The following is a 15,894-nucleotide window of genomic DNA, read 5'->3' as shown; positions in this document are numbered from 1 at the left end:
AAAAACAAATGACTAAAGTATGATAAATCTAAAAATGAGGTCAACATAAAGACAACTGGACACACCAAACCGACCTGACCAAACGAAACAGGAGGGAACATATATAGGGACATGGCCAAACCAAAAAGACACAAGAGGGGTGAAAGAAATATCAGAAACAAAAATGATTAACTCTAAATATTATAAAACAAGGGATTAAATAATAATTGTGCACATGTTGAAATAACTACAAAATAAATACCAAAACACTCATCTATAAAAAGATTTTATTAAGGGAAATACAAAATAAACCCCCCCCCAATGAGGTTGAACTGGATGGACTCCTGCACAGCTGATTAAGCCCTGCAGCCGTGGAGTCCTTGTCCTTCACAGCAGGGGCAACAAACTTAAATCCCAGCAATAATAATAATAATAATAATAATAATAATAATAATAATAATAATAATGATTAAACGAAAGGAAAATACAAGACCGATTAAAACAAACTGTGTGCTCATGGGAGCGTCCATCACAGGGAGGGATCTCATATATATATATATATATATATATATATATATATATATATGTGTGTGTGTGTATATATATATATATATATATATATATATGCAAATGTTCTTTCTGATTCTCAGACTATGAAATCGAACACTGATTTGATTAATAGATCATAATAAGTATGATACATTTATTATATAATTGTAAGATCTCAGTGTGGTGTGGTGATGTAGTTAATTGCGCCCAGGATCAGGGGTGGCTGCGCAGCCATCCCGACACACACATGGAAGGGGAGCGCTTGTCATGGCACGATTCCATTTGCTCCTGGTGTAGTACGTCCTGCCAACAAACTGTTTGTCCTTCACATCCTTGCCTGTGTCTCTGTGTCTGGGAGCCCCCTGGAAAAGCTACTTCTCTGGCAGAGGAACTACCACACTCTGATTTTGATATTGTTTTTATAATCATTGAATTATTCACTGCTTTGTTTAATGAAAATTAGATCCAACATGAAATCATCACTGAAATAAATTGAATTAATTAATAATTGAAACAAAATCAAACAGGAACTGAATCTGATACCACATATATTGGGTACTCGATACCCGAAATCTGATGCTGGCAATTTGGTATCTGTGCATCTGTAATCCTAATCCATAGTACTGAATAAGTTGCACCGATGGATATAACGAAAACAACTGTCCACAAAGTTGTCCCCAACTAAAAAGAGAAAAAAAAAACTTGTCTATCCTACGTGGTCCCAAGTTGGACCCATCCATTTAGAACAAAACACAGACCTGAACCTGAAAACAGAGGTACATCCTGACCCCTGATGCACCCTGGGATTTTCCTGCAAAGTGTCGGTTTACACTCCCATGTGCCTTCCAGAGATAAGCTTAGGCAAGCCCATGGAGATAAAGATCTACAGGAGAAGCCTGAGAAAAAAATGTGTTTGGGGTTCCTCTTATCATAAGTAATACATAGGGTTGTGTCTAAGTAACCGGTGTGTTTTGGTTTAGTCTTCCCTACAGACATCTGGACGCCTGGTTTGCTGCCATACTAAGCATACACCTGAGTAATTGTTCTGAACCTACACCTTAAAACACAAATATTGGTTCGGTGACAGTGAGGTCAGAAAATAACAAAGAATAAAATGTTTATCTCCTTAACATTCCAACCACAAGCAGGGGGCTGGATTGTCAAGGGCCAGCGAAACAAATGTCGATTTTCTGAAATTTACAAATTCATGGTTGAGGATTTGGAGCAGCCAGAAGAGTTTTCAAAGTGCTGTTGGAAGCTGGACATTGTCTCACAGTGTCTGCACTGTGACTGGACTACACACTGTTTTCTTGCCAGTCTTCTTCCCAGACTGGTCACAGCTCCAGGTTGAGCCGACACCTTGATTTGGTCCTTGGTTCATGAACTCTGTCATCCGCTTGATATGTCTAGTGAGGTGTGAACAGACGTGCTTAACATCTTCAGCAACAATAATGAAAATAATAAACAAATTCTGATCCCAGTGTACTTAGTTCGAGACGTGTCAAATCTCTTGAGAACAATGAGAAAACTTCTGAAATGGCTTGGATGCTGATGATCAAGCAACTGATTATTCTGCAACAGTCTGTCACGTCAGTCAGAGATGCATAAAAATAATCGTTTCGTCCAGAGTGTGGCAAGGGTTGAGCGTCTGTTCATCCGCCATAACTGAATTTGTGGTGTCCAGCTATAACTTTTTTGACTCTGCACTCGTCTCCTGAGTGGCAACAGCCCAGACTTATTTACGTGTACCTGTGAAGTGTGCACCAAGCCCCATGGGAGAGAGGCATGCAAATAGTGGTTTTGATTTGGCAGCTCATGATGCTGACATCAAGAAGTTCCTTCTTTTCGGAGTGGGAGGGTGGTCCCGTCCGCTTTCACATATATCACTTTTAAAAGAGGCAATGGTTCACACTGAGCTGCAGTCATCCACCTCCACAGGTGTCCCTTTTAAATTTCATGTTTGAGGAAAAATGCACTCCATATAAGTTTTATATTGATGGACCTGTTCAAAGGCAAGCTTTTGATGGCAGAGTTTTTTCCTGTGGTTTCCTGTGGTTCCTGTGGTTTTAGAAGACTTAAATGTTTATGTTGCGATTCAGTGATTGGGATGAATGATACTTTTGTTGTGAACAATTGCAACCCTGCACATTTATTTTCCTCTTTTTGGCAGATAGCAGATGGCTTACTTTGAGGCAGGAGCCTTGTTCAAAGAGCATTAATATTGGATCTCACTGTGTTATACCGTTTTCACAACAAAATTAGGCGATTGACACCTCTCCCATTGCCAGGAGAAATGCAGTTTTTTTTCTAGTGCGTCACGTTCGCCGACAGGAACACGCCGGAAATGGGCCGTGTCATGTTGCCAGTGTGATTGGGAACAAAACAGCAGAGGAGACAAGGCAACTTAAACAAACAACGACATAAAAATGTAAAGCTTGAAAAAAAGCCATTCGAAAGAATTGGATCGTTCATGAACGGCTCAACACTACAGTAGAAGCAGGTGCGCACACCGGTGCTTTTGGCGGCGTGGAGCGGGGACCAGCGGGGAGCGTGGGGGATTCCCACGGTGCGATCCCCACATTCACAACATTACACGGTCCCCCATGTGGGAAAAAAGTCAATAACTTCTGATTCCGGATTCTAAATGGGATATGAAATGATGGAAAGATACACGGATATTCCTGTCTGTCTATGCGGCAGCGTCCAGGATTTCAACGCGTGTCGCATGGCCCAGGTAAAGGGGCCAAAATTAGCGGGTCGACCCGGGTGTCCTGTGCACATCAGCCGATCGGAGGTGGAGCCCATTAAAACCCGGATCTCTTGCCTGGTCCATTTGACCCAAGACTGAGACCCGGGTTTTTCCTTTTTTCAGCTTACCTATTTGACTTGCAGATCATTGCCTTCCAGATAATAAAATAAACATGCTTTCCAGTAATAACAGAAAAGGTAAAAAGTCCAAACTCTTAAAATTGAACTATTATACAATACAATTTAAGTGTGTTTTTTCGAGGTAGCGGATTTTCTGGGCAAGATATGCATATTCATGAGAAACAGGTCCTTGGCGTCTGTGAGAACTCTGCCGTGCGGAGGCTTTGTTTTTTTTTCTTCATTCTAAAATATCTCACGCCATCACAGTCACTTTTCCCTTCTCAGTTTGAAATGAGACAATGTGTTTTTATTGGGAAATCTGAGTTTTGATTCTGTTTGGGAATATGGCATATTGAGTAAGTACTCAAACTCCCACCAGTGCTCCGTGCCATGGTGTACCTCCATCATTTGTTTACATCGTTGCATGTGTGAGGTCAGGCAGTATCGAATATTACAGTAAATCTGTTATCACTCCAGGATGATGTCATTACTTACCCAATCATTGAATCTTGCCTTTTTCTCCTCTGGCTCATGAGAATGCATGGAGTTATTCTTCTTCTTTTTTATCTTCATGGAAACCTCTCACGGTAATTGTGAAACACTTAAATGATTGTTAAAGTAAAAACTAGCTTCCTTCCTAACTTTATTACATTTCACTGCATATATGTATGGAAGTATGTATATGTATGTGACAAATAAAAATCTTGAATCTTACTTTTTAAGCGCAAGAGCACTGACTACTTTTTATGAAATGGTGTAAGTGAATCTCCATGTTCGATGCTTCCCTGGACCGTGGACATGAAATCTTTAGGACGGATACAGCTGATTGTGGCCACTGGCCAACCACAGCTGTGTTTGCACTGGGATAGCGTGATGCTGTTGACCTGCCACCTTTTATCCTGATGACCCTCCCTGGGGGGGGGACAGGTGGTTTTAGACACACCTCTCCCACAGCTCTTGTCTCCTCTGGATACAACATTCTCCCGCTTCTTTGGCGTTCCGTCTCTTCCCAGAACTAGACACAAAAATGAGGTCCGCCAGGCAAATTTCTTCATATTCCGCCTGGGGAGTCAGGTGTTTATTTTATGGTGCATTGTGCCAAATCTGTGACGGCTTTACCTTCACCCTGTCAAAAACAGAGATGTTTGTTGGGGTTTTTCTATAGTCTGTTTTGGATCTTTAATCACATCTAGGCACATACTGTGTCTGTGCTTATGGGAATCATTATATTGCCAAAATAAAGTGTGTCAATGCACAAGTCACACACACAAACCATGCCTTTTTGGCATTATGAGAAATAACCTCACTGTAAAACTTATTGGTGTGTATATACAGAGGAGCTGTGGGAGATTGAGGACTCTCTCCCAGACTCCATGAGTTGGCAACCAAGTCAGGTCAACTGTCAGAGGAGATGGTTGTGAAATAGTGAGATACTTTAGGTTTTGCACCTGTTAGGAACATGATTTAAGCAAATGGTTTGGAGGGCCCAAAACTGAAGAGCATTCTGTCTCTCCCACTAACACTTTATTTTCTTTTTTCCTACTTTTCAAATGATCCATTGTTATCTTTCTTATTAACATTTTCGACACCACTGTCTGCAATCAAAGGGCGGCCTGTTCAACAGACTGTAATGTCTTTTTTCATTTAATTTGTTTGTTTTGGCTGGTATTAGTATGTTGTCGCCCTTCACACTTTGTATGAGACAAAGTAAGAACGAAAGAAAGAAAGAGAGCAAGAGAGGCGATCACTTAAGACAAAGGTTCATATGAGAAGTGCATCAATAACCACCAAGGAGCCTGACGTTCAGGCTGTGTACTTGTTTTGTGTCCGTGGAACCCGGCGGGAGGCTTTTGTGAGAGGTGAGCCGAAGGGTTTGGTGAAGAACCGTGTGACAAACCCTCCCATGTTGCTTCTTGAACGTGATTAGGATTCAATTTGAGAGGAATGTGCCTATTTCAGAGGAAGAGTGTGGTATGGTTTGAGCAGCCACACCTGTCCTGGGTCTAGGTAATTGGGGACCCACGATCAGAGTGGCTGCATACCTGTTGCTCATGGGTTGGTGTGACGAGCAGCAGGTAAAACCCCCATCCCCACACACACCTAGGAGAGGAGCCTGTGTCATGACACATCACTATCTGCTCCTCGGCTTATTCCAACTAACTCTCTCTACAATAAACTGGTGTCTACAACCCTGAACACGCTACTTGGGTGGTGTGTGGTAGGCAAAACTGCCACAAAGAGTTAATCTAAGCGATAAGTTTCAATATTGCAATATTAGGGATGGGGATAATAGGGATGATGAAGGATTTAAAGCAGAGAGTCATGAGGAAAGCTTTGTTCCAAAGCTGGGTGACATCCCTTGCAGGACAGGAAGTGGGTGGAGTTATATCGGTTGTTTTGGAGGTTTAAGGACATTTGATTGGCATAGTAGAAGTGTTAATCTGTAAGGGGGTGGTTTGGGGTGTGTTGGCAGGGGGAAGTTGTCTTAGTCCCTTGTACAACAGGCCACATGCGTAGTTGTGGAAAGAAAAAGAGATCCTTGGTTTCAGTGGACAGGAGCAGTAGATCGTTTTCTCTCCAGCTGCATGATGTGGTGTACACTGGTGTACGTCAGTGAATATAGTATCTGTGTTGCTTGGTAGGCTTGCGATTTATGGTTATTTAACATTTTAAACCCTTGAGGATCATATCAAATATACAGCGCAGTGAGGCTTTCAGAGCCACTCGCAAAGTTGTTTTTTACTATACTTTATTAACCTCTCTGGGGGAAATTTGTTCTCTGCGTTTGACCCATCCGCAGTGCAGCACCCAGGGGCCAACTCCGGCTCTTTTGCCAGGGGAACCGACATCCTACATACACACACAACCATACATATCCTTTTGATGGTGGGATGAAACATAAAGGACGTATGACGGCCAGGATCTTCTTGCTGTGAGGCAACAATGCTTACCACTGAGCCACCGTGCCACCATAAAAGGGAGGTGAAGAGATATCCACTCAAAAGATGGCACCTGTTCTTATGGACGTATGTGGAGCGGAACAGTAAATCCAGCGCCCTTTTTCTTCCTTCCTCACAAGCAAATCTATCGATGAAAATCTATTGTTTTTGAAAGACGCATTCATTCCATATTTCCTGATAGGAATAAATTCACCCTTTAAAATTCACAAATTCAGTAAAGTCACTCTAGCAATATCAATGAAAACCCACCCAAGAAAATAACTGTCATTTGAGCTCTGACTGCTGTCACCAGTTTTTGTTTACATTTGATCAAATGGCACCACTGTATTTGATTTGAGTTATCCACCCGGGAGCTTTCCAGTGCTACTGGACGAAATAGACTCTCTCTTTTCTTCTTATATACTTATATTTCTCAGTCCCTCAGTTTTCTAAATGATATCCCCCGTCTCTTTTCTTCTGCAGCTGAAGCAGCCTGAGCAAGCGGCGGCAGCAGCCCACACCTATTTCCAGGCCAACCCTGAGCACGTTGAGATGGGTCAGAACCTGGAGCAGTACAAAGACCTGCAAGGGGTTCGGGAGGACCACTTTGTGGACAGAGAAGCCCGACCGCACCAGGTACTGCAGGCCGATGAAGTGCTTTTCCGTATTTATTCTTCCTTTCCCTTCCTTCCTTCCATTCTTTCTCCTCTTTACTCTCTCTTTATTGGCCCCCCTTCTTTCGCCTTTCATCTGTCGTTTCATCACTGTCCCCTTGTTTGTTTCCTGTCCTCACTTTGTCCTTTGTTTTGTGTCCCATTGTTTTTGTCCTTCCTTCCTCCCGCCCTACTTTCCTTCACCTCCTCTCTTCATTTCATCCTCCTTTTCTTCCCTGCTTCCTTATGTTCACGGATTTTCTCTCCGACGATCCTAAAGTCTCCATTGCAGTTGTTGTTGTTGACTGGTGTAATGGAGCCCTTGTGTTTGCGGGTTAGTGACATTACAGTTTGATGAAGTGCCGCAAGCGCCGAATGCCGTAGAGGGTTGGAACAGTTGTGCTCCGTTTCCCAAGCACAGTGGCTGCATTTGTCCCTGTGGTGTTGTTTGCATTTTGTTCATCCCTCTCACTCCCTCTCTCTTATTTTCCTAATTATTCTCTCCCTTTTTCCCAGCCAAATCAGATTTGTCTTTTTTTTTTTTTTTTTTTTTTTTTAACAGAATGGACTCATCAGAAAGCTGTTTCACGACAAAAGGCATTCACCCACGTCTCCTTTATATCCGTAGATCTCCTATTTTTCATCCTGCTTTCCTGTCCTCGTCTCTCTTTCTGTGTGCAGCGCTCCTTCACGGCGGGGGTCAGGCTGTATGACAGAGGAGACTACGAGGGAGCCATCGTCATGTTCGAGGACGCTCTGGTGGAATACTACAACGCAGACGTGGAGTGTCGGGCCCTCTGCCAGGGCCCGCAGAGGTTTGAGGGCCACGACCACCTCCACTACCGCTACAGCCTCCATGAGCTCATATCAGGTGGGAGCCAAGAACCGTTTGGAGATTCTAACTTTCCATGTTCGGGGTAATAAATAATAAATATTTACTCAGTGTATCTACATGTACCTTAAGGTTGTGATTCCCACTGTTTACAAGCCTTCCTTCCGCTTCATGCAACACCAGCTTGGTAGAAACTATGCACCGTTCCGCTATCAAGTCTGGTCTTGGTGTTTGCTGTTTGCTGAAGTGACGTCTCTCTGAGTTAACGTCAAAAATCTTCCCTCCCTCCCACAGAGGTTTGTCCTCAAGATAAGCGAGTATTGGGTTCTTAAAAGGGGTTAGAGTGAGGGAATCCAACCCAGGCAGCATCACAACAGAAATGAATGATAATATTTAGTTGGAGTGCACGGCGTTTAATCACTATCTGCCACCTTTGGTAAGGAGTGGACACGGGCGAGAACAGCTCTCACTTTTCAAGCCCAACAGTCGATGCTATCTCCTTGCCTTTGGCTTGGCGAAAGGTTCCAGTTGGCACAAAGCCAAAGGGGAGTCTAGAGAAAACAGGTCTTGTCGAAATAAAATAAAAAGTAGTGAGGGAGAGAAAGAGACAAAGATGTATGGAAAGGGAGAGAGAAAGAGAGATAGAGTTTGTGTCCAAGCACGCTGTGTAAGTAATTAATATATACAATAATACTCAGTATCCACTTAACTATTGATTTGATAAGGTGAGGCTTTGGATTCCATCATTTTTCCATAGCGGCAGCCAAGCTTGTCCTCGCCATCTCAATTTTGAAATCCATCCCATTGTCCTCCCTTGTTTTGCATTTCTTGGAAACAGGAATGATCATTCTGTTCTGACATTTAAAAACCTTTAAGCTACTTACTTGGCTTCCATTCATTTAAAATATGTGAATGGATGTATTAAGACGACAGCGCTGCACAGGGGTGCAATACAACCACCATCTTATTCCTGCCTCTCCATACTGTCAAACCAAACGACAGCGGACATTTATAGAAGAAAGGCAGCGCGATGCCACTGTCTTATGATGAGTTTTTTTCGAAATGCGCACAGACTGAGCCGTAAGGTTTCATGAAGGTGGAAACACTCTCTAATAGGGAAAAACCACGGAGGCTAACTGAGGTAAGGGACCGTGCGCCGCGGTGCACCTCCTAATACAGCGGCACGGCGATAACGAGGTTATTATTGCAGCCCGACATGTAGCCAGGAGGCAGCTTTTATTTCTAACGCAAACACAATATTTTATCACTTCGTATTAGTCATAAAGTCATAAAGAAAACCGGGAGATTTGCCGACAGTTGCACCACTTCACCACCGGGGACAGCCCGCTGGACTGGCGGAGGTGGTGCAGGGGAGACACCTCCCAGTTTAGGTGCTGCATCCACATGGAGTGGACTGGCACACAGCAGGAGGCGGCCCGTCCGTCTGTCTGAGAACCGTGTGAGAAACCACAGACAGCATGAGATGTCTCTAGGTGCAGTCTAACACGTTCCATTTCCCCTCCAAACTTCATTCCAGACTTTTCACCTGGAACGGTCTTTCATGACCTCTGTTTATAAACCGTGTTATTATTTGCATTTTCTTTGCAGTTTCTTTAATTATTGGTCCTGTTCACTTAATGATGTTAAAATGGCACAGTGTTTCCAGCAGATACCCACAGGTTTCAGCCCAGAGGCTGGACAGCATCGGGCAGGCTCGCTGTGGAGGGACGCGTGACAAGAGCGTTAACCGTAGCAAAACTCTGGCACCAGAAGATAATCATGCAATTATACTGTTACACACACACAGCAGCTTTTGTCAGTTTGTGTTTTTGTCGACAGGCCTTTCTGGCTGTAAAGCGAGGCGGCTGCGGTAGCTGCAGCTTAATCACAGACAAGTGCTTTTTTTCTCAGACTTAGGTGCGTCCCGTTTGCATAAACACTGAAAATTGGCTAATTAGTTTAGTTGAAGCTTTGTTTTACTTCTAATCAGTGGATTATGCTCCATGAGGCCACTATCGTAGGGAATCTACGATTATGTTTATATAACCAAAGGAGCGGCATGTGTGATATGCATCAAGTGGAGAATAGTTGATTTTTTTAGAATTCATTTCTCCTGTGTTGGCTTGGATGAAGATATCATTTTCATACTAAGGAACCACGTCTCTTTTCGTTTTTTTTGTATGCGTATGGAATAACACGATCCAGCCCGCTGCTCTTTGGAGTAACTACCAAATTTGTTCTGTGGACTAATGTTTTACTATACACGCCAGAACATAGACGCACATAAATGCTTGGGAAAATCACAAAATAAAGGAATAAAAGTCTTTACATATATAAAAACAATACATCTATTTAAAAGTACAAAATGTACAGCTACTTACCTGTCAAGGCCCGAGGGCATTTTTTATTGTTCATTTCTCACTTCAATCTCTGCATTTTTAGAAAGAAAGAAAGATTTTTTTGTAGAAAGAAGGAAATAGGGTTAGAATTGTAATCAGAAGTCATTACACCAGTGTTACTTTATCCTAACCAAAACTATATAATTACACTAGAAATAATTCCAGATTTTCCCTCAGTTTAGAACAACGTTCCAATATATTTCTTCCAATTATGTGTGAAGCGCCTGGTGACAGTAGTTAATAACCAAGAGCTGACATCACACTGATGATCTCACTGCAGCTGAGAGCTGATGGCTGCTGCTGATGAGTGACTGTATCATATCGAGAATTTAATTATCACCAGACCACACACGGTCTCACAGGAAGCTAAATACACCTCATTCTAATGCTCTGAGGCCCCTGGTGGACAGTGGATGAGTGGATACATCATATCTACAGTGGGGCAAAAAAGTATTTAGTCAGCCACCAATTGTGCAAGTTCTCCCACTTAAAAAGATGAGAGAGGCCTGTTATTTTCATCATAGGTACACCTCAACTATGAGAGACAAAATGAGAAAAAAAATCCAGAAAATCACATTGTCTGATTTTTAAAGAATTTATTTGCAAATTATGGTGGAAAATAAGTATTTGGTCAATAACAAAAGTTCATCTCAATACTTTGTTATATACCCTTTGTTTGCAATGACAGAGGTCAAACGTTTTCTGTAAGTCTTTACAAGGTTTTCACACACTGTTGCTGGTATTTTGGTCCATTCCTCCATGCAGATCTCCTCTAGAGCAGTGATGTTTTGGGGCTGTCGCTGGCCAACACGGACTTTCAACTCCCTCCAAAGATTTTCTATGGGGTTGAGATCCGGAGACCGGCTAGGCCACTCCAGGACCTTGAAATGCTTCTTACGAAGCCACTCCTTTGTTGCCCGGGCGGTGTGTTTGGGATCATTGTCATGCTGAAAGACCCAGCCACGTTTCATCTTCAATGCCTTTGCTGATGGAAGGAGGTTTTCACTCAAAATCTCACGATACATGGCCCCATTCATTCTTTCCTTTGCACGGATCAGTCGTCCTGGTCCCTTTGCAGAAAAACAGCCCCAAAGCATGATGTTTCCACCCCCATGCTTCACAGTAGGTATGGTGTTCTTTGGATGCAACTCAGCTTTCTTTCTCCTCCAAACACGACAAGTTGAGTTTTTACCAAAAAGTTCTATTTTGGTTTCATCTGACCATATGACATTCCAATCCTCTTCTGGATCATCCAAATTCTCTCTAGCAAACTTCAGACGGGCCTGGACATGTACTGGTTTAAGCAGGGGGACACGTCTGGCACTGCAGGATTTGAGTCCCTGGCGGCGTAGTGTGTTACTGATGGTAGCCTTTGTTACTTTGATCCCAGCTCTCTGCAGGTCATTCACTAGGTCCCCCCGTGTGGTTCTGGGAGGTTTGCTCACCGTTCTTGTGATCATTTTGACCCCACGGGGTGAGATCTTGCGTGAAGCCCCAGATCGAGGGAGATTTTCAGTGATCTTGTATGTCTTCCATTCTCTAATAATTGCTCCCACAGTTGATTTCTTCACAACAAGCTGCTTACCTATTGCAGATTCAGTCTTCCCAGCCTGGTGCAGGTCTACAATTTTGTTTCTGGTGTCCTTTGACAGCTCTTTGGTCTTGGCCATAGTGGAGTTTGGAGTGTGACTGTTTGAGGTTGTGGACAGGTGTCTTTTATACTGCTAATGAGTTTAAACAGGTGCCATTAATACAGGTAAGGAGTGGAGGACAGAGGAGCCTCTTAAAGAAAAAGTTACAGGTCTGTGAAAGCCAGAAATCTTGCTTGTTTGTAGGTGACCAAATATTTATTTTACCGAGGAATTTACCAATTAATTCATTAAAAATCCTACAATGTGATTTCCTGGATTCTTCCCCCCATTCTGTCCCTCATAGTTGAGGTATACCTATGATGAAAATTACAGGCCTCTCTCATCTTTTTAAGTGGGAGAACTTGCACAATTGGTGGCTGACTAAATACTTTTTGCCCCACTGTATATATACTGTATATATAGATGATGATGGATTTATTTCTGATGATGGTATTTATGTTTTAATCAAGACAGGAGACGGGCCATTAGGGTGGTGAACACAAATTCTGATTCGGACAGTAACATAAGATAACACTTTATTTATCTTCCGTGGGGAAATTCAGGAAATGGCAATGTGTGTGTTTGTCTTTGCTGATTGGTCTTAGCGCTGAATGTAAACCATGCCATTCATCAAATAGAAGTGTGTGATTTGATGCAAAATTGGGAATAAAGACTTTGTAATATGAACTAAATATATAGTGTTTTTTAAAGGGGAAGAACAGTGTTTGATCTCAAATAGTGGTAAAAAGAGGAAAAACAGGTTGATAAAATGAAAATTACATTAATCCAGTAAACCTTTATAAAATATTTACGTTTGAACGTGTTGAATTAAAGCAGCGTATCCTATCCCACAGTCAGACTGATGATCTGGCATCTTTTTGTTGCAGACCACTTCACCCAGATGCTGCACTGTGAACACGAGTGTGTGAGGGACTTGGCCACTCGTCCCGGGCGCCTTTCTCCCATGGAGAACTACCTGCCTCTGCACTACGACTACCTGCAGTTCGCCTACTTCCAGTGTAAGTGCAACAAACACACCCCTTGATGATGATCGGAAAGCTAAAGGTATCCCAAGGTAGATACGCCTTTTGACTGAACGTGCCTTAACAAACACTCCCACAGAGTCGTGTGTGTACAAAAGCAGAGAGCGACAATAAAGAGCTGGAGACAGGTCTGATGAAGCTAGAGTGGACCCCACCCTGTCCGTGCACGTCGTCCTGTATGAGGTCATAGTGTGTGTGTGTGTGTGTGTGTGTGTGTGTGTGTGTGTGTGTGTGTGTGTGTGTGTGTGTATACTTTTGGGCCTCAAGCATTTTGGTTGTCAAAGAGGAGTAATGTGAGGCTCATTTAGACAAGGGTGTTGGCAAAACAATACAGAGTACTCTTGAAGAAGACATGAAGTGCGCAGAGTGGCTGTGAGATCATCAGATTATATTTAATGACCCATCAGCATGTGGCTCACATACAGCAAAGTGGATCACTGCAAACTGTGACTCTGCAGCAGGTTTTTATTCTGTGTGTGGGGGGGTGTGTGTGCGTGTGTGTGTGTGTGTTTGTGTGTCTGTCTGTCTGTCTGCCTGTCTGTCTGTCTGTCTGTCTGTGTTTGTGTGTGTTTGTGGCTGGATCTGATGTTTTGCAAGTCCCATCTGTTTAGTGTGTGTGTGTGTGTGTGTGTGTGTGTGTGTGTGTGTGGGTGTGTGTGTGTGTGTGTGTGTGTGTGTGTGTGTGTGTGTGTGTGATACACTGTTGTCGGATAGTCGGATTTTGTAGTTTGTCTTTTTGTAGCAGTAATTAATGATGAACAGTAACTTTGACAACTACTCTAGTGTTTAGAAGATGTTGCAAAGAAATTGCAAAACAAATGTTGCAAGTAAAATAAATGTGTGATGTAAGATGTAATAATGCAAGTCAAAAAGTTTTGTTTGTGAATCCAAAAGTTTTGTTTGAAAATCCAAAAAGGTTTGTCATGCACACACCCGGAGAGTGGACAGAGGGGACATTCCCAAACAAAACTTTTGGATTTCAGTGTGGACAGGCTTGCTCACAAACCTGTTTGATTGAATAAAAAAATACACAAAAGTAACTCCAGAACATTGGCAACCATCTCAAGCATTTTGGTTGCCTCATTGGCAAGTATGTCAACCATTTTCATATGTTAAAAGAACAAGTGCGTTATCCCTCTCTATGTTTAGAAACGTCTGCCAAGGAAAATGAGATTGTTTGACAAGTGAGATCATTTAAATATGGATCATTTTGACTCAATTATAAGATTATTAAAATTTGGCAATCATATTGTCAGTCTTGGCAACGGACAACTTATGCATTATGGAGTTACTTTTGTGTCTTGCTATGCAATCAAACAGATTAGCCAAAGGCCCAAATCTGGTTGCTTGGTACAAAGGCGTTAAGCCAGCAACAGAAGCATTTCAGCGGCTTCCAAGTAAGCACTGTTGTGCAAATGTGTAGTGTGTGAGTGTAACCGTTCATACCTGGATAGTACAGCCTGTGTATGTCTGCTCCTCATTTCTCTGGCACCGCTGCCGCTACACCAGCGGTTTCATCACTCAGCGGCTTCTTATAACACGCATTGACATTCTTGCGTTCAGCTGAGCTTAAATATTCCAACTCACTGACCTGGGATAGAATCTGACCACAGTAGATGCAGATGCGCAGCCTCAGCTTCAGCCCGAGCCAAGACAGGAAGTCTTTGGTTAGCCTCGCTCCTTTACAAGCCTGTAAAGTCTGAGTACATGCATCTGCTGTTGGAGCTAAGACTGTAGCAAAGGTATTTGTGTGTGTGTGTGTGTGTGTGTGTGTGCGCGTGCCTGCATTCGTGCCTGCGTGCGTGTGCGTGCGCTAAAGTTTTGGGTTTTGCTTCTTTTGTTTATGTGTGTCTCTGTAAGTGTATCTGCAGGTGGGAGTCTGTGTATTTATAACCCATTCAAGACAATCGATCATACGAGCACATCGTCTGCTTAGAATGTATGAGTTTAAAAGCTGCTGCTGATATGATGCAGCCATCCAACTCTGTCCTAGATATCCATCACTCCTAACCTGGAAAACAGCCTGCAGGGTCTCCTCAGAATAGTGTGTGTGTGTGTGTGTGTGTGTGTGTGTGTGTGTGTGTGTGTGTGTGTGTGTGTGTGTGTGTGTGCGTGCGTGCGTGCGTGCGTGTGTGTGTGTGTATTTATCTGTTTCCACTATCTCAGCCAGACTCCATTGTGGTAATGGTTCTGGAATGTCAGTCATGATAAATTTCCACTATTTGAACACACACATTGTCTCACTCACCTACACACGCGTGCTGCTCACCGGGTTGCGAGGAGGACAGGCTCTCATGGCAGTTCTGAGAAGAGATTAACTCAAAACTCGATGAAACCGTGTTAAAGTAGTATCTCTCTTGCTCTCTCGCGCTCTCGGGCTCTCTTGCTCAGTGACTTTGTTGCCTCCTGTTTTTGTCTGCCTCTCTCGCTTCCAATCTGATCTGTCTCTCTTTGCCTCCCATTTCACTGCATATATGTATGAAAGTATGTATATGTATGTGACGAATAAACCCCTTGAATCTTGAATCTTGTCTCCTTTGTTCCTTCCCTTCCTCTGTGACCCCCCCACCCCACCCCTCGCTCCTGCTGCCATGGCAGTGGAGAGGCTGGAGGAGGCGCTGCAGTGCACTCTGACCTACCTGCTCTTCCACGAGGGAGAGGAGTTCATGACCGACAACGTGGAGTTCTACAGGGAGGTGCTGGGACACAACGGCAGGCCACGGGAGGTTAGTGGATGGACGGACGGATGGACAGAGAGATGCATGGATGCATGGATGGAGTATGGAGTATAAGGAAGGAATAGAATGTATGCGAGATGAAATGATGGGTGTTCTGATTTATGGAAGGATGGGTACATTAATTGATGCATGATGGATGGATTGGTAGATGGATGATTGATGTACTGGTGGATGGATAGATAATTGGTTAGATGGATGAACTGATGTGCTGAGGGATGGATTGATGCATGGATGGATGAAAGGGCAGATGCATGAATGGATGT

General features: G+C 43.2%; 1 protein-coding gene across 1 annotated transcript in view; it reads left to right on the top strand.

Annotated features, from left to right (window-relative positions):
- p3h2 (prolyl 3-hydroxylase 2) overlaps positions 1 to 15,894 on the top strand; it is a 59,061-nt gene that overhangs the window by 34,370 nt on the left and 8,797 nt on the right. The window contains exons 2-5 of the mRNA XM_079998926.1: positions 6,819 to 6,971; positions 7,670 to 7,859; positions 12,738 to 12,869; positions 15,492 to 15,619. Of these exons, the coding sequence (XP_079855052.1) occupies positions 6,819 to 6,971; positions 7,670 to 7,859; positions 12,738 to 12,869; positions 15,492 to 15,619 (603 nt within the window). The remainder of the gene's footprint in view (positions 1 to 6,818; positions 6,972 to 7,669; positions 7,860 to 12,737; positions 12,870 to 15,491; positions 15,620 to 15,894) is intronic.

Source organism: Zeus faber (assembly GCF_960531495.2).
Source record: "Zeus faber genome assembly, chromosome: 1".
Taxonomy (NCBI): Eukaryota; Metazoa; Chordata; class Actinopteri; order Zeiformes; family Zeidae; genus Zeus; species Zeus faber.
The sequence above is the reverse complement of the archived record's forward strand: the minus strand, read 5'-3'. Positions and strand labels throughout refer to the sequence as shown.